At 37.9% G+C, this 19,471-nt stretch overlaps 1 protein-coding gene across 4 annotated transcripts in view; it reads right to left on the reverse strand.

The window, feature by feature from the left end:
- The window catches only part of U2SURP (U2 snRNP associated SURP domain containing), a 53,358-nt gene extending 35,868 nt beyond the window's left edge, over positions 1 to 17,490 (reverse strand). For 2 of the 4 annotated variants that reach the window (XM_005675477.3, XM_005675476.3), the window contains exons 1-6: positions 17,347 to 17,484; positions 8,282 to 8,326; positions 6,818 to 6,949; positions 4,697 to 4,795; positions 2,561 to 2,675; positions 1,848 to 1,981 (exon numbers count right to left, since the gene is read on the reverse strand). In XM_005675477.3, coding sequence (XP_005675534.1) covers positions 1,848 to 1,981; positions 2,561 to 2,675; positions 4,697 to 4,795; positions 6,818 to 6,949; positions 8,282 to 8,326; positions 17,347 to 17,391 — 570 coding nt within the window. In that variant the 5' untranslated portion in view covers positions 17,392 to 17,484. Of the gene's footprint in view, positions 1 to 1,847; positions 1,982 to 2,560; positions 2,676 to 4,696; positions 4,796 to 6,817; positions 6,950 to 8,281; positions 8,327 to 17,346 lie in introns of all 4 variants that reach the window. The other 2 variants (XM_005675479.3, XM_018049514.1) reach the window with 2 other exon arrangements.

The raw sequence follows: 19,471 nt of genomic DNA on the forward strand, positions 1-19,471 counted from the left end.
TTATCCTCCCCTTAAATAAAGTCTACGATTGTTAGGCCAGAATACTGAGGAGCACTGGAGGAAAAATTAATAAACATAAAGTAACTGAACTGTCATGTAAATAACTGCCATGAACAACTACCAGAAATATGCACTCTTCAAAACAATCACCTTGGAGGAAATGAACTACTGAAACAAGCAGCAACACTGCTTGAATTTCTCTCTTAAAACTGCTTCCAAAAATGCTTTGGGGATCCTCATTTTAAAAGATCCTTTCTTTAAAATCCTTATTATTTTGGGATCCTTATTTTGGGATCCTTAATTCAATGAGGAAGAATAACAAAGGGAGGTAGGTAAACTGAATATCCAAACACAAAAAAGAATGAAATTGGACCTCTACCTCATTCCATATACAAAAATTAACTCAAATGGTTCACAGACCTCAATATAAGAACCAAAACTATAAAACTCTTAGGAAAACATAGAGAATCATCATGAGCCTGAACTAGGCAACAGTTTCTTAGATATGACACCAAGAGAAACAAAAGAAAACAACTGATATATTGAACATCATCAAAATTATAAACTTTTGTTCTTCAAAGGACACAATCAAAAAAGGACAAAGAAAACCCAAAGGAAGAAAACAACATAGCTGGTAAGAGAGCTGACTACAAAAGCTGTAAAAATCTCTTAGAACTCAACAATAAAAAGACAATTCAATTAAAAATGTGCCAAGAATCTGAAAAGACATTTCTCTAAAGACTACAAATGGATAAGAAATAAAAAGATACTCAACATCACTAGACAAGTGCAAATCAAACTGTAATTAGGTACAACTTCACATCGACTAAAATGACTAAAATAAATCTTAGCAAGTGGTGATACAATTCCACTAGGAATATATATTAAGAGAAAAAAACATATATGTCCACAGAAGACTATACATGAATGCTTTCAGAAGTATACTCATAATAGCCAAAAAGTGGAAACCACCCAAATGTCCACTGAGATGGATAAACAATACATAGCATTATCCATAAAATGGAATACGATTCAACCATAAAGAGAAATAAATGTACTGATGGTGGTTGCCAAAGGCTGGGGACGACCAGAAAGTATAAAGTTTCCTTCAGGGATAATAAAAATGTTTTGAAATTAGAGATTAGTGATTGTTGTACAACTGCCAATATACTTTAAAAAACACTTTATACTTCTAAAGGGTCAATTTTATGATATGCGAATTAAATACAACTGTTTTTTAATTGCTTTCAGAGTCAGATAGGAAAAACCAGTTTTACTATTCAGTATAACCACATTTTCTCATCAAATCTGGCTCCAAATGATAAGACCCACATCTACCTACCATCTTCCAAGAAAAATTCCACTCTCAAAAAATAAGATTTTCTAACACTAAGAATATATAAAGGAAAACGTCACTAGTTCTGATAGTAATTATCAGATTACTTGGAACATTACCAAACATGTTCCAAGCAACAGACACATTGTTGGAGTACAGTCTTCCAAATGATTGTCATCACGCATGCTGATATATTTAAATACCCAATTCAGGATTGCTAAAAAAGACAATCCCAGTATTTCACATTTATACCTAAAATACAGTTAATTTTAAACTTGCAATATACTATGAGTAACAGCAAAGGTTAACTGCTTAATGAGCATAGAGTGTCATCTGTGTGTCCCAATTTGTTATCTCTCATATAGGAAGATTAAGCATCCAAACTCAGTTATCTATTCCCAAAAGAATTAAAAACAAGAAACCAAAGTCCTGCTTACAGTGGAAGTACAGAAAATATTATTGGCAATGTCATCCCTGAACCTAAATGGTCACTTACTTAAGTATGACTTACAGGTTTTTTGGTTTCTATCACAAGAAGAGATGGTGGTCTTTCGTTGGATGACTGATTTGGGGGATTTTTTTGATCCGCAAATCTTGAAGATGGCTTATAGATTTTACCTCTTTTTTCATCTGTTTCATGTTCTTCTGAAATTTAAAATACTAAGTTTCAAAACTAATTTCACATTACATGGATTTACTTCACCCACTATTTTTATTGAAAATAAACAAAAATTAGTAAATGCTTTTTAGTACTAAGACAGATGACCTGTGACTAAATATGATAATTCAAATACTATTACCTTATTTTCAAAAATACTAGTTTAATCGTTTTATAGTAAAACTATAAAATCCGTAAAATGGTACAGCTACTTTGAAAACAGTACGGTAGTTTCTCAAAAGGTTAAACAAATAGTTACCATATGCCCAGAAATTCCACTCCTAGGACTATAAAGTAGAACTATAAAATACATTTTTTTGTATGTTTACAAAGTTTTCTGCCCTCTTGAAACTTGAAAGGTATTTTATATTTTAAAAACTTCTCTGGCTCCAGTTTCTCATTAATCCTTATTTGGCCATTTATTTTACTAATAAGTAGCACCACTAGAGGGTGCTGATAGAAAGGAAAAAGAAACTGAAAAGCAACCAAACTTTTTTCATCACTACCTACAGTCATTCAACCAAGACTTTTTAGGTTTGCTCAAGGACTGTAACATTCACACTAACCTTTTGCTGCATTAACAACACCTCCGCGCACAAACGTTTTCACTTTATTACCATCACTTCCTTCAAAAGCAGCAAGAAATTCCTCATAAATCTCAGCAGCTGCCTTTTCATCCTCCTAAATACACATGAAAATATTAATATCACTTGATATAAAAATTATTGTACACAGGGTGAAACTCATCAAGGAGTAATGTAAACAGAATCTCTTCCTCCAATGGGGAAAGCAGTTATTAAGCACTCCTCTTAGGCAATAATACCTAATCCTTAGTAGATACTAATTAACATTGAAATCAAGAAGGACTTTGCTCCTCTACCAATAATCTGTGGAACAGAAAAAAAGGATCCACTAAATAAATTTGTTTAGAGACAACTCAAGGGTGCAACTATATGACAACTGACTACACAGACTATATTACTCTATTAATGTTTATGACAATTATAAGGCACAACAATTTAATTCAGCGAATTAAATTTCCTTCACAAATCACCAGACATAAAATAATTAGAAGTCTGAAGAAGCTTCAAACAGTTTGCATTAAATATCTCCAGACAGTTTGCATTAAAGAAGAAACCTTCAGTAGAACCCTCACAATTTAACTATTCTAAATGTCCCTAAAACATGTATGACTTGAAGGTCAAATAGAGCAGAACAGAAAATACACAAATAAATCCAACAGTGTGTAAAAATTTTGCGTTGCTGTTTAGTCGCTAAGTCATGTCCAACTTCTGTGACCACATAGACTGTAGCCCACCAGAGCCCTCCTCTGTCCATGCAATTTCCCAGGGTAAGAATACTAGAGCGGGTTGCCATTTCCTTCTCTAGGGGCTCTTCCTGACCCAGGGACTGAACCCGTGTCTCAGGCATTGCAGACTGATTCTTTACCACCGAGGAACCAGGGAAGCCCATGTGGAAATTCAGTATTCAACAATTTGACAGCTATTTAAAAGAAATAATAAAAATGAACCAATTCTTCACATCATACACTAGGAGAAATTGCAAATGAATAAGATTTAATTTTTAAAAATGTAGGTACGAGGGGGAAAAACTGAGGAAATTCCTTTATAAGCTTGGAATAAAAAACAAAACAGAAAAACCAGAAATCAGAAGACTGATGGTAAATCTGCCCATGACTTGTTTCTGCATGGGAAAAAACACCAGAAGCAAAATAAAAACGGAATCCACAACCTGAGGAAAAAGCACTGTACCGTGCGTCACACCCAAGTGGTACAATATACTTTAAACAAGAATTTCTAAATACAGATATGCTTCTAAGAGAAATACTGGTTTAGATATAAGCAGACAGTTCACAAAAATAAACACAAGAAAAGTTGTCCAACCTTACTTATAAGAGAAATGCAAATTTAAAACTACCTTGAGATTCCATTTTTTGCTTACCAGATTGGCAAAACTCCTTCAAAAATATCCTGTTGGCAAAGCTATGGGGAAACAACCTCTCAAACACTGATTATAGGCATGCAAAATGGACTTGCCCACAGAGAGCAATTTAACACCATCTAGCATAACTATAATTATACATCTACCATTCAATGCAGTAATCTCACTTACAGGAATATATCCTAAAAGTATACTAGGAGTAAACCCAAATACAAAACACTATCCCTGACTGCAATACTGGAAACAAAAGACCAAAACATTAATTCCCTCAATAGGAATTGCAGCGAATGTAGGATTTTAGTACATTAACTATCACATATCTATATAGCTTCAATAAAGAACAAGCAACGCTTCAATATACTTGTGGTAATCTCTGAGATACAATGTTAAGAGAAAAAAGCAAAGTGAAGGAATGGGTATTATATAAAGTAAAACATTGTTCATCTGAAAAAAAAAAGGCAGGCACAACATACATTTATACACACTGGCTTACAGGAGAAGAACAGACGAGAAAATAATCAAAACTGTCACACAGAAGTGAGGAAATGATGGAGGGGAAAGGCATAAAGCTGGACCTTCACTAAATACCTCTGTGTTATAGACTTCACTTGAGGTAGGAGCTGAGAATACCCTTGAAATCAAGAATCTTTGAGAAACATTTCTCTACTGTCCACACACTTAAAGCCTCCTTAGGTACATTTAACTGACAGAGATAACTAAAACTACATTCTAAGCATTACCTTCTTCTTTAATTCTTCTTGCTCCTTCTTACTCAAAGTTCGCTTAGCTGTACTCATTTTTCCAATACTGAAAGCTTTAAGTTTGTTTTCTAGAAGAGGCTGTGAAAAGGTAAAAAGCATACACCTTTACATACACATTCTCAATGTTACCTATAACTCTTCTAACTCAATGTTATCTATAACCTTGAGGTTATTAACAAATTAATTGAGTTAATAACATACAAAAGTCATTTTTAAATAAAAATAAAACACAAAGAGACACTAAGGCTTATAACACATTCAACCTACTTGTTGGCAAGAATAAAAGCATTTGAGGAGGGAAAGTATAGATGTTTCTGGGCAAAAGAAGCAGTGATAAAAAACAGACATTCAAATAGGTAGGAAGAGCATATATTTCCATGATTGAATAGCAGGAATCATCACCATCCAGAACTCCCAATTCAGGTGCAAAAATCACATCATTTCCTTTTATAATTCAGCAAATTACTCTATTCTTCATCAACAAAACTGATATTTATGAACACAATTTCATTTTCATTGCTGGGAAAATACCACAGACTACGTTCTACGTTTCAGGCAAGTATACAGTTACCAATTAATTTTGAATGAGAAACAGTATTTTAATGAAGTCTTCATTTATGTTAAATTAGAAGCAATTTCCTTCTGAAATATGGTGTGAATAAACTGTAGACTCTTAAATTGTTCTGTCATTCATTTGCATGTTAATTTTGATTCAGAAAGTTTTCTTTTGATTCATAAAATTTTAAAAGAGAGGAATGTTTATTAAATACAGCCTAAATATTAACCTGCAATTGAAATCTGAATATTCCTCTCTCACCTACCAAAATGAGACTGACTTATAAGAGTATCAGTCCCCTGGCTATTAAACAGGCTTGCTTTTGGAGAGAGACAGAATGGAAAGGTAATACTGCATTAATACCTTAAAGTTACATTTAAATCCCTCTGAAAAGATAAAAGCAGTTCATAACTCAGAAGTCACTACTGGTTTCATGAACAGATTTCAAAGTGAATTTTTTTCCAAAATAGAAAGGAAAATGTTTGGCCATCATTCAGCACCTTTGGTTTCAACTTCTTTGGTTTAAACAAATGGTAAAATTACACATAAATTCCATGAAAAACAAATTTTTACACAACAAAATTTTTGTCAATTTTATTTATATCTTAGGAGCTAAATTTAGACACCTAAGAGAGAAATGGTTAAGGAAATCATGGAATATTTACTCAAAAAATATAGTGATTCATTAAAAAGTCTTATAGAATTTTTCCTAGTTTTTTAAAAAAATTAGACCTGAGAGTCTTTTAAAATGTGTTCCTATAAAATAGACCTCAATGAAGTAAATATATATTTATGCTTACAAATACTAAACAAGAAAAATAAAGTGTTATCAATGTCAACACTGGCTGGTAAAACTGTTTTATTGTATTCTCTAAATTTAACCATGACAAGAAAACATTATTTGAAATCTAAAAAAGACTAAAAGAGTACAAGAGTATTTTGCAGATACATGCACAGACACACTCCTCTGGGTGCCTGGGTGGCCCTGGGCCCTGCACTGACCAGCAGAGTGAATAGCACCTGCTCCTGTTTGCTTCCCAGGATGAGATTACATATAAGCTCCCTGAGAATAAGTGTGTTTTGGGAATTCCCTGGAGGTCCAGTGGTTAGGATACTGTGCTTCCACTGCAGGGGGTGGAGGTTTGATCCCTGATCAGGGAACTAAGATCCTGCATGCCACATGACGTAGCCAAAAAGGGAAAAGTATTTTACACATTTGTGTATTTCCAGTGACTGGCATCTGGCACTTGGTTCAGCAAAGGTTTGGCCTAAGGGGCGAACAATAAACCAATTAGCCTTTTTACATCCAAACACTCGTTGGTTTTTTTAAACAAAATTTTTAAATGAAACATTATCTTACATGTGACTTAAAAAACATTCCCTTAGATAAGTTTATTTACTGTTAACCCAAACCAAATAATGAATGCTATTTTCAAATAGTACAAAATGAAAGAAATACAAAACCAAGACACTTTAAGTACCAAATTCAGTTAAGGACATATCCAAACCATTAATTATCCTTCATAATCTTTATCAATACTTACCCTTGAAAGATTCTGATGAGGAGAATCAGAAACACTTTCACGGGCACTCTCATTCCTATAATTATGTTTTCTTGGGCTCTTAGGTCGAGTCCGACTTGGCATATCACTATCTGAGGGTCCAGATGCATCCATCTTAAAGAAAAGGAAAATAAGTTCTTAAGAATCATACAAGTTGTACTGAACTAGAAACAACCCAAACATTCCAATACTGACAAACTTCATTACATACTATCAAAATATATCACTACTGACCCCTTAATCTCATCCCTTAATACTACCACTGATTTCATCAGAAAAGTTCTTAAATACAGAAAGTTTTCAATAATTCTAATTTGGACTTGAAAGCTCAAATTTTATTTATCATTAAACAGATTGCTGTCTTCTTCGAAGAAACAGGTACCTTTCCTTCACTTTAAAGAAAATGTCTGCCAAACACCCAAGTCTGATTAACCAGTCTGTCAATCAGTTGTACCTTCAGGTAAAAATAGCACTCAATGAGAAAAGGAACCAGTTTTATTTCACAACTTAATCCCACAAGCACTTCTCCTTAAGACAAATACAACATTTTGGCAGGTAGAAGTGCGTCCCATTTCATCACTCAGAACCCATACAGAAGGACAGTATTTTACATTAATCATTTTTACTATCTAATCAAGAAAGTTCTCAAGTGAAACTAGCTTATTTTTACTGTGCCTAGTGGAGAAGAACAAGAATATGACAACTACTTGCACATTTTGGTGACACTGCCTTGATTTGTGCTGAGGTGCCAACAGTTTACCCATCAACTGCTTTTATACCATTAGTGCAAATGTCAACACAGTGAAGGCAAATGATGTCTTAGTATTATGACAAAAGAATTCCGAACTCAGACTGAAAAATTCTCAGTGGCCACACTTTTATAGCATTGAAAAACCACACTTCTATAGCACTGCTATAATAACTCATGTAAAGTAATGTTTATTGCGTTATTCAAAATGTCAAAAAGCTTTAAACAAAACATCTAGGCCCACCAACAAAGAAACCAGCTTAATAAATAATAATATACCTCCTGCATGGAAAGTTAAGACGTCATTAGAAAGACTAGATTAGAGTTACAGCTATTGACATGCAGGGGATTTCCAAAAGGTGTACTGTGCAGTGTGAAAAGAATTGTGTATAAACGAAAAACTTGTTTAAGAGATGTATAAACACACACACGTATATATGCACAAAATTTTACAAGCACAATAAAAAAAGGAAATATACATATTTCGTTTCTAACATGGTTTAAGGGGCCAACTTATGTGAATAATAGAACAGAAAAAAGAACACAAAATATCTAGCAAAAAAAGGTTAAAAGAAAATAGGCACGTACAATGCAATCATATTTATCAGGTAAAATCGTAAGGGATATATCAAGTAGGGATCTACACATAAGAAAGTAAATTTTAAGGAAAAAAGACAAAGACTGCCTCTGATACTCACATGGGCATCTGAAGATCCAGATGAATGAACATCTGATGATCTGGTCTGTAAGTATTAAAAATAAAAATCAACCTTTAAATAATGAGAAAAAGTATCATGCTAACAAAATAAGTATTTTTCATGTTATAAAGATTTAATCTTTCCAAATTAATAGCAATTTCTTCTCAACTCATAAAATCAAACAAAGGCAATCTGACTTACAGAAAAAAAAAATTGTGATCCAAAATAAACGGGCCAGTCAAGTTCAGTCTTCAAACAATGGTGCCATTTAGTAAGGCCATCTGTTAAAATTTCATCTTTTAAGTTGATATACAATTTCAGATTACATATAGTGTATAACAAATTTGATTTTTCACTATGCATCTAAGGATGAAAAAGCCAAACTAAAACTAATATGAAATATCTTTCTGAAATTTCTACTTGGAGGCCCAGAATTTAACTGTCACTGAGTCATTTTTATTTTTCAAGGTATTGTGTAGTGAGATTTTACTTTGCATATATTTAAGTATTAAAAGTGAAATCAAGAAACTTGAGATCACATTTATCTCACCTGAATACTAGATTTCAAAAACAAGGCACATTCATTTTTAAGAGAAAACTGAAGATTTGTATGATGCAGAAAAGAGCAAACAAGATTCCTACGGGTCCACACAGTACTTTTTTACACACATATCTTGTAGAAACATATGGCTCTGAACAGCTGATCAGATTTTCATACTGAATCAATTTATTCCTCCACTGTACTGGACTGAGGCACAACCAGCCCAAGACAAGCAAGCACTGAGCTACTTCCCATCTCCATTCTTTCTACCCACCTTTTTTCTGTCCCCAACTTTTATTTTGTCTCTCCTATTTCACTTCCTTCTCCCTACTAACCTTTCCTAAATTAAGGCAAGATATATGGGAGGAATTTTTTTAATATTTAAATTTAACCCTGGGAAACATACTTTGAATCACAGTTTGAAATGTGCCTATTTGCAGACACTTAAAAATCCAAGAATAAATAACTCCTCTTAAAAAAGAAAAGTTGAGTCAAGAGACTGAATTGAACAGAAAAAAACATTGTGGCTCTTTGTCAACCTGCTAGGTAACAAAAAATAACACCCTAGTAGTAATAGCAAGAAAAAACATAAAACACCTAGTAACCAACTAAAGAAATACCTTACTATTAAGACAAAGTCAACTATACCTAAATTTATTTTTGTATTTAATGCAATTTCATTCCATAGCTCAAAATCCTAAATAGAAGTCTTTGCAAGGGGACAAGGGGGATTGCCAAAAATAATTCTGAAGTTTGCCCAGAAGAAGAAACATGAAAGAGTAGCTACGAAAGTGCTAACCCTTTTTCTTTATGCCACCATATCCAAATCATCATTTTCAGGATTTAAAAATAATAGCATAGCATAGGACAATGCATCAGCTGATTAACCCAAGATGGCACTGAACAACATTTACTGCAAACCAAACATTCTCCACTGATAAGCAGCTGCAGCTACAGAGCATTCAGAATAAAACTTTAGGCTTGAGAAGAATTAAAGAGATGCAAAGAGTAGTGAATAAAAAATTTAAACGAATAACTAACTTCTTGAGCTAATGGTTCAGGTAAACAGCAAATGTAACACTACTTTTGAAGTCACGTCTCTGCCTCTACTTAACCTGGAACAGTACTATATTATTTGTCTTGGGTCTGGGTTTTACGTCTTTGCTGAAGAACACCAAATTAGTGATGTTTAATGAGCTTCTGCAGTGCACAGCGCAATTCCTCATCCAAGTGAAAACACCCAAAAGCAAGAAACAAAAGGGGAAAATAAGGGATATTTGAGGCAATAAAGAAGCAGACACAAGAAAAAATTTATCTCAAGACAGAGAAGGCAGATTTGTAATACACATGTGGGGAAGGACAGCAAAAACAAAATTTTTTTTTTAATAATTCTGACGGCTGCTGAGAGATGAAACCAACTAAACTTCAAAGTAAAACTTTTTTTCTGACTGCTCCCACCTTTACTTCAATTGAAAAACCCCCACACCTGAGTTCTTCAAATTACCAAGCTACCCACAGTAACACTGCTTCAATATTTCCACTCTGCCTGATCAGTTCTCCTATCCCATTTGTCTCCTTCCTCCTCATACCCTCTAAAGCATCAACTCACATCTCTGAAAGCTGAAGAATCACTCCCAAAGGAAGTACATCAACACTTCTATTGTACCGAAATGAACCCCAATTTCTTAATTTCAACCTTGGTGCTTCTCCTAGGTTCCAATCTGTTCTTAAACAACTTCCAGGACATCTTCACCTGAATATCTCCAAGTTCCTCAAATCCAGTATGTATAAAATCCCTCCCAAACTAGCTTCTCCTGTTGACCGTATTTCTGTCACTGAATGCTAATTCTCAGTCATAATCTGGAAGTAGTAACATTAAGAGCAGATTCTGGAATCAGACTTCCTGTTTTTAGCACTTACAGCAGCTTTGTTATCTGTTCTTTCATCTATAAAGCTGACTGTGGTGTTGAAGGACAAAGACAGGTGAAACATTAAGAACAGCACTGGGCCCATGAAAGTGCTCAATGAGTGTTAGCCAGCAGGATTATTATAACTGGGTCGTCCTCGACTCCTTCCTCATCCCCCATAATCAACTGAGTCACATTCTGTTTATCCCACCTCTACTAAAACTCTTCTCCGGGGCCCTTTTTTCTAAAAATACTTCTATGGTTCAGATCTTCCCTATATGCAACCCATTTACTGGCAACCACTTACTCGTACTGTGTCATGCATTAGAGATATAAAGTAAAATAAGACATAGCTCTTGCCCTTAGGAGCTAATAAAAGAGACAAGTAAAACAGTGTGGCTACACTGCACGAGCACAGAGGACAAGCAAATCTCAGTGAGATGCAGACAATGTCAGCAAAGCTTCCCAAAGAGTATCTGAGGTGAGATTTTTGGAGCAATCTTTATCAACAGCACTGCAAAAATCTTTAAACTATTCTCCTCACTCCCAGATTCTTCTTAAATTGTCTCCAGTATAGTTTTCCTAAAGGTCTTTCTTGTCTTGAATTTTCTATGACTCTCTTATTCCACAGGTTTCAAAGCCTCCACAATTTAGCTCAAACGAAACTTTCCATCTCAGAAACTTTTATTATTTCCTATTCCAGAGCCTTATAAATTGGCTAAAACGGACCATTTAGCAATCCATTTCCAAGCGATTTTTATTTTCTTTACTTCACCCATCTCGTTTGATACCTGTGTCCACCCTTCAAAACTTTGCTCCTTGTTCTAAAGACTCAATCAAAGGCCTCCATTCCTGAAGCCTCCCTCAACCCCACCCTCCATTCAGCTGTCATTTCTTTATCTAAACTTTTAGATGCTTCAGATAGCTCTGCCTTGAACTATTATATATTGACTCTCTTCTTCCACTAGACAGCATGCTCCCCAAAACTGAACTGTCATCTTATTCAACGTTTTATTCCTCAGAGTTAAACACAAGATCTGGGAAGTGACAGTCTCAATACACTTGCTGATTCAGCTGGTTGGAACAAGTACCTACCCAACAAAATTACATTCCATACTATCAATATATACTAAGCTGCCCACTCACCAACAAGGAGCAACTACCTAGCTGAATACCACTCTCCAAGACAAACCAAAGTCCACCTCTCAAAAAAACTTCATAAACTCACTGAGACAAGCACTATTTAATAATGTTAAATAACAAGGCTGAAACTATCCTTAAAATTACATCCAAAATACATGAAACATTTTAAGTACATTTTGAATGATCTGCATTTAATCTAAAATGAGGAAAAATCTAGTGAAAAAACACTGACTGCTCAAGGAACAGACGTCTAACGGTACAGCCTCAAGTGCTATTGGCAAATGCATCTTCCTTAAAAAAAAAAAAAAGTCCGCAAAATACCCACCAAGTGGCTGATATGCAATAAGCTGTTAAAGCTACTTAGTATAAGAGGCAAATTATTTGCAATATTACTATTTTTGAGTTTAATATCCTATAGGAACTTTTTTGCTTCTTTCTCCAAAAATGAGGCTCTTTGTGTAAAAGGAACAGAGAGACAGAAGTCTTCAACTTGCATGGCAAATGAATGTTTTTGTCGATTTGTTTTCCGGGAAAAACAAAGCTTCAGGAATAAAAAAATCAATTCAATCCAATAAGACACACATTTTCAAAACACATATCAGTAGTCATATTCAAGAACCAATGCTACAAATACTCAACTTCCTAAAAGGCACCAATCAAGAAAACAAAAGCTCCTAATTTCTCTCTCCACCTCAAAACAACCTTCCACATAGAAAACTGATCTCCTTATAAGGTGTTTATTTTACAGTTTCAATCATATCATAATGAAGACTCAGTTTAAAACTGGCAAACAACAGAGGCTAATTTCTCAAGGTCTGTGTAAATCTTTGAAGTTTTTGGTCATATTTACTTCTTACATTTCTTTAGGTACCACCAAAAAAGGTATACAGGCAATAATACATACCTAAGGATCACAAGCTATGAATGGATCCTTATCATACATTATTTCACACAAGTGAAATATTTTCACTAATCAGCAGTCACTCAAAATACGGATAGTTCCCACACCGATTTAGAACTGAGCATCCAAGGAAGCCAACAGCATTTTATACTTTGCTCATTTACCTCTCTAAGCCAAGTTTTTACAATATGGGAAAAAAATAATGCACTGTCAGAGTCAAGTAACAGGGCACACAATTCCACTATACTTGCAATATTACCAGCACAGCAGATGCAGAGGGAACAAGGATACCACATTCTCTTCATATCCTCATTGTGCTGAGCAAACAACTCTTAAAATCAAAATTTTTATGAACTAATTTTTTATAAACTAAATTCTAAGGAAATATGCTTAATATTTTTCTAAGCAAACAATTATAGACACTTTGCCTCTCCTCCCAAAATCAAAGCTACAACATGGCACCAAGACCTCTCTCCCCTAAAACATTATTTTAGTCTGGTGATACAGGAATAAAGGCACAGGAAATTCTTAGCTAATTCCTAAAACCTGTGCCAGGCTTTAAAATGTAAGTACAGCAAAATTCCACAGAAAACAAAAGACATGGGGTTTCTTCATTAGGACAACTACACACAAAGGTTAAATCATTTGACTATACACCCTTCATGTAATTTTTAAAGCTAAAAGAAACTGCGCTGCTGCCGCTCAGTTGCTCAATCGCGTCCAACTGTGCGACCTTATGGACGCAGGCTCCTCAGTCCATGGGATTCTCCAGGCAAGAATACTGGAGTGGACTGCCATTTCCTCCTCCAGGGGATCTTTTCAACCCAGGGATCAAACCTGCATCTCTTGTGTCTCCTGCATTGGCAGGAGGATTCTTTACCATCAGCATCACCTGGGAAGTCCAAAAGAAACTGTAGAGAGTATCTAATTTAATCTCTTTATTTTGTATTTAAGACAGGTCAAATAATTTTGCCATTGTCAATAGCAAAAATCCTGTCATACATTACATTTTAAAAATTTATTTTACTGAGGTGTAACTGACATACGACACTGCATTAGTTTCAGGTATACAACAGGATTCATTATTTGTATGTTGTTGTTTAGTTGCTCTAAATCATGTCCAACTCTTTTTGACCTCCTCTGTCCATGAGATTTTCCAGGCAAGAATACTGGAGTGGGTTGCCATTTCCTCCTCCAGGGGATCTTCCTACCCAGGGATTGAACCCAAGTCTCCTGCATTGGCAGGTGGATTCTTTACCACTGAGCCACCAGGGAAGCCCCAGTATTTGTAAACACTGCAAAAAGATCACCACACTATTAAGTCTAGTTAACAGCCAGTATAAAACACAGTTAAAAGAGTTTTTTATTTTCTTCCTGTGATGAGAACTTTTAAGATCTACTCTCTCAGCAGCTTTTAACTATGCAATACTTAAAACTGTTAACTATGGGCTTCCCCGATGGTTCGATGGTAAGAATCTGCCTGCCAATACAGGCAAAAGATCAGGGTTCATTCAATCCCCGGGTGGGGAAGATCCCCTGGAGGAGGGCATGGCATGCTGTATTCTTGCCTGGAGAATCCCAGAGACAGAGGAGCCTGGTAGGCTACAGTCTATGGAGTCTCAAAACAGTGAGACAGAACTGAGAGCACGCACACATTGTTAACTACAGTCGCCACGCTATACACTACATCCTCTTGTATATTTTTAAATTAGCATTTTTCTCATAATCTAGAAATATGATTGACAAGCCCATATCAACAGGAATTTATGACAAAAGAATGAACATGAAACTGAAAAATCTGTTCACTCATCTGTATGGTAGAATAGGTCACTCATCTGCACTCCTCAGATGTAGGGAAATCAAACCAGAGATCAAAGACTAGAAATCCCAAATGCTGCAGTATTAAACCAAAATGATCTTACACTCTCTCCAATAAATTCTGGACTTGGGGTTAGAAATAAAAAGCAGCAATCTGAGCAGTCATGATAACTGATGACAGATTCTAAATCTCAGGTTTAGAATTTATCCTGACATTTTGAAAAGTACTTTTTGTTTCCTCTAAGAACAAAAGAGGAAAGGAACTCAGGTTTTTAATGTATGTTATAGACATTCACTTATTTAATTCTTACATCGATCCTGTAGAAATGAGATTACATCCATATTACAAACAAGGAAATTTAAGGCTGAAAAAGTTAAGCAGTTTGCCTTGATATCGAAAACGATTTATTATCAAGTTAGGATTTGAATCCAGTTATCTTGTTAGCAGTCTGCCCTGGTGGCTCAGAGGTTAAAGCCTCTGCCTGCAGTGCGGGAGACCTGGGTTCGATCCCTGCGTCCGGAAGATTCCCCGGAGAAGGAAATGGCAACCCACTTCAGTATTCTTGCCTGGAGAATCCTATGGATGGAGGAGCCTGGTGGGCTACAGTCCACAGGGTCTCAAAGAGTCGAACACCACTGAGCGACTTCACTTTCATCGTTAGCAAAATTCATAATCTCTCTACAAAACATGCACCCTCCATATTAATGGAGCAAATCACGTCAAGTCCTGAGATATTTTAATGACATCAGTAGAAAATCTCTTAACAGCATCAACTGATGATAATCTAAAGCAATACAGAGGACGTCCCTGACAGTCCAGTGATTAAGACTTCACTTCCAATAATGCAGGGGGTGAGGGTTCCATCCCTGGTCAGGGAGTTAAGATTCTACATGCCTCGCGGTCAAAAAACCAAAATATAAAACAAAAACAACATTGTAAACAATTCAATAAAGGCGTTTAACATGGTCCATATTAAAAAACAACAAAACTTTTAAAAGCAATATAAACTGAAAAGGTTTATTACTGGAAGATCTAACAATTTACTTATAGGGAATAGTCACACACAACCATGAGAAGTACTATTAGAAAAGGAAGCCTGAACATACACATTAAAACGTTTTCAATATATCCAAAGTCTCAAATAAAAGATACTTAAAATATTACTTTGAAAGTAAACAAAAATAATGAAGCTTATGCCATGAATTTTATGGATGTAGTAGCTTTCCTGCCCAGGTGGCGGTGGTAAAGAATGTAGGAGACACAAGGGAGGCGGGTTCGATCCCTGGGTCGGTTAGATCCCCTGGAGGAGAAAATGGCAACCCACTCCAGTATTATTCCCTGGAGAATCCCACGGACAGAGGAGCCTAGCGGGCTACAGTCCATAGGATCGCAGAGAGTCGGAAGCGACTCAGCATGCACACAGCTTTCCTAACAATTCCCTAACAGTAAGGAGGCCTGGGCTGGTTTTGTCAGAGTCGGCTGAGGAAGTGGGAAATCATGTACTCAATTATTCCCCTCCTCACCAAGGGAAAACGTACTGGGGAAGGAAGAAACAAACAAGAAATAAACCCCGCATGTAAAGTAGCCAAAACTAGCCCTCTACCATAGTTTCTACACAACTGAAGGATTTCTGGAAAATCCATTACCGATAACGAACTAATTATAAACACCATTCACCAAACGGCATAAAGATTACAATTTAACAGAAACTGAGGAAGCAAGTATATAACAGGTTGCATTTCCGAGAACAAATTGTACATACCAGACATGCTCCGTCTACCGTAAACGTAACTTCCTAAAACCCTACTTACAATCACACACACTCTGTAAGATGTAACAGTCCTTAGAACCTTTAAGTATTACACAATTTCTCGGATCAGCATCAAAAAGCGTTTAACAACTACTTCAGGCAGGACCTATTACTTTTAATATCGTGTTGGAGATGAGAAATTCAAAGCAAAAAGTCGATTAAAGGACCCGTCCAAGATGGCAACTTAGAACCTGATGCTAATCACAACCTAACTAACGCTTAACTACTTCCACAGCTCAGTAATTTCCACAATACATGCACACGGTTCCCTGTAAACTCAAAGGCAATTTACTAATCTTAGGTGGCTTCCAAGTCTATGGAAATGAGCCCTCCAAATATACTTCCTCTTACGTGAGGTAAAACCACGTGTAGAGGGTAGCGTTAACCTTGGCGATGCATCACCGCAAAGGGGAACTGCACTTCCCACCCCGCGTCCCTTCACTATTGGTCCTCCTCTCACAACTGATGGCCCTAAAGATTATTTATTCCCCGGAGGATGTGAGGGAAACGGGGAGAGGCCGGAAGCGTGTGAGATCCAAAACCAAAGGAAAAGGAGGCAGACACTTAAGCTAAGGGAAGCGATTCCCGCCTCTCCTAGGCTCTGCCCGGCGGCCTGAAGAGCGCAACAAGCTGAAACACCCCGGCGCGTTTTCCGGATTTAAGACCTCAATCTAAATCCCTGATTTCACTCCAGTGCTAAACTCGGGCCAAAATACTCACGCCACCAGCCCTGGGGCCCCCAGTCTCGAGCCGAATCCAGGCTGGGACTAAGGGGAGACACCAGGCCTCTCAACCTGCGCACCACGGTCCGTCTGCGCCCCGGCCTACCGTCGCGACCAGAACACGGACCCCGAACCCAATCTCCTCCCGCTGGCCAGAAGCGTCTATAGCCCCCAGACGACAGTGATAGGGCCACTGACTTAAGAAGTCCTCTAAGAAATTACCTTTGAACTGGCCTTCTGAGAGCCGCCTGGCGTTTTGTCCGCCATCTTGAGCTTTGCCCCTCCTTCAGCGGCGGCAGCAGCACGGGCGAGTCGAGCACCGAAAGGCTGGATCACAGCGGAGCCCGCCAGAGGAGCCTGCAAGGCTGAATAGTCGACTGCCGACTTGAGGAATTCAAGGAGAACTGCGCCACGTGACTTCCGGTGTTGAGCATTTCCTGGGCCCGCCCACTGAATATTTGGGGGCGTCTCCGTGTCGGGTTTTGCTATTGGGCCGGAGAATTTAGTGAATCTTTTTGTACTGGCTTTCGGGGCCGGTTGTTACTTCACTGTTTTTCCAGCCCCAACCCTAGATAGGTGCTGGGCGGGGAAGAAAAGACTTCTTAAAGAAGAAATGAATGATCAGCTTGGGAGGAGCTTTTACTTCAACTCAGAAAATAAATCTGAAGCCGACTGGGAGGTGGAGGGGGCGGGACGGGGCGGGGCAGGGGTTTGTCCGGCTCTCCTGGGATGAAGATGATATCCGTCCTACCTTTGGCGTCACGCCCTGCTGGGGGAAGGCAAACTTGCAGTCTGTTCAAGAAAGTGGTGTCCGGAAGCAGAGGAAGGGAGCTTTTGACCCAACCTGAGACTCCGGCAGTGGAGTTTTCGGATAGACTATTCGGGTCAAAACCGGGACTTGCAGAGAGAGGATGAATGAAAGGAAAATTATAAATAGACGGTGTCCTAAATATAGCATCATGTAAGTTGTCATTTTAAAAGTTACATTTTACGGTTTAATCTTGTTTTCGTTTCTAATCACAAATGGAGGGGAGCACCTAAGTTCTTAATAGGATCTACATGTATGGATGTGAGAGTTGGACTGTGAAGAAGGCTGAGCGCCGAAGAATTGATGCTTTTGAACTGTGGTGTTGGAGAAGACTCTTGAGAGTCCCTTGGACTGCAAGGAGATCCAACCAGTCCATTCTGAAGGAGATCACCCCTGGGTGTTCTTTGGAAGGAATGATGCTGATGCTGAAGCTGAAACTCCAGTACTTTGGCCACCTCATGCGAAGAGTTGATTCATTGGAAAAGACTGATGCTAGGAGGGATTGGGGGCAGGAGGAGAAGGGGACAACAGAGGATGAGATGGCTGGATGGCATCACTGACTCGATGGACGTGAGTCTGAGTGAACTCCGGGGGTTGGTGATGGACAGGGAGGCCTGGCGTGCTCCGATTCATGGGGTCGCAAAGAGTCTCAGCTAACTGTTACCTGCAATGTAGGTGACCCAGGTTAGATCCCTGGGTCAGGAAGATCCCCTGGAGAAGGAAATGGCAACCCACTCCAGTACTCTTGCCTGGAGAATTCCATGGACAGAGGATCCTGGCAGGCTACAGTCCCTGGGGTCGCAGAGTCGGACACGACTGAGCTACTCACACACACTTACCTACTTATTGTGTGTAAAAGCCTGCATGAAGTGTTCAGAGGCTTACACGGACGACTACAATATTATCTTCACATAATTTAACATTTAATGAGGAATAGAGGGGAGATGGAGAAGGCAATGGCGCCCCACTCCAGTACTCTTGCCTGGAAAATCGCATAGACGGAGGAACCTGGTAGGCTGCAGTCCATGGAGTCGCAAAGAGTCGGACACGACTGAGCAACTTCACTTTCGCTTTTCACTTTCATGCATTGGAGAAGGAAATGGCAACCCACTGGAGAGAATCCCAGGGATGGGGGAGCCTGGTGGGCTGCCATCTATGGGGTCGCATAGAGTCGGACACGACTGAAGCAACTTAGCAGCAGCAGCAGCAGAGGGGAGAAGGTACCAGCAAACTGACACGGTAGAATTCAGCTGATGCTGAAAGGAAGGATCACTAGCTGTGGGAACTCTGAAAGAATTAATTCTGAAGGTGGGGATGGGGTAAACAGATGGAGGTTTCAGAGAGCAGGAAGCCAACTCTGAAGAAGAAGGAGAATTTTGTTTGTTGGATGGTGTTGGGGGAGAGGGAGGGGAGGTTGGAGTGGTGGTGATCTGATACATGGAAAGGCTAACAGGCCTGTGCCAGGCACTGAGGAATCAGCAGGTTGGGTAGGGCTCCTGTTCTGTGTGAGCAGGTTGGGGTAGAACAAATAGTAAACAA

This window comes from Capra hircus, chromosome 1 (assembly GCF_001704415.2).
Source record: "Capra hircus breed San Clemente chromosome 1, ASM170441v1, whole genome shotgun sequence".
Lineage (NCBI taxonomy): Eukaryota > Metazoa > Chordata > Mammalia > Artiodactyla > Bovidae > Capra > Capra hircus.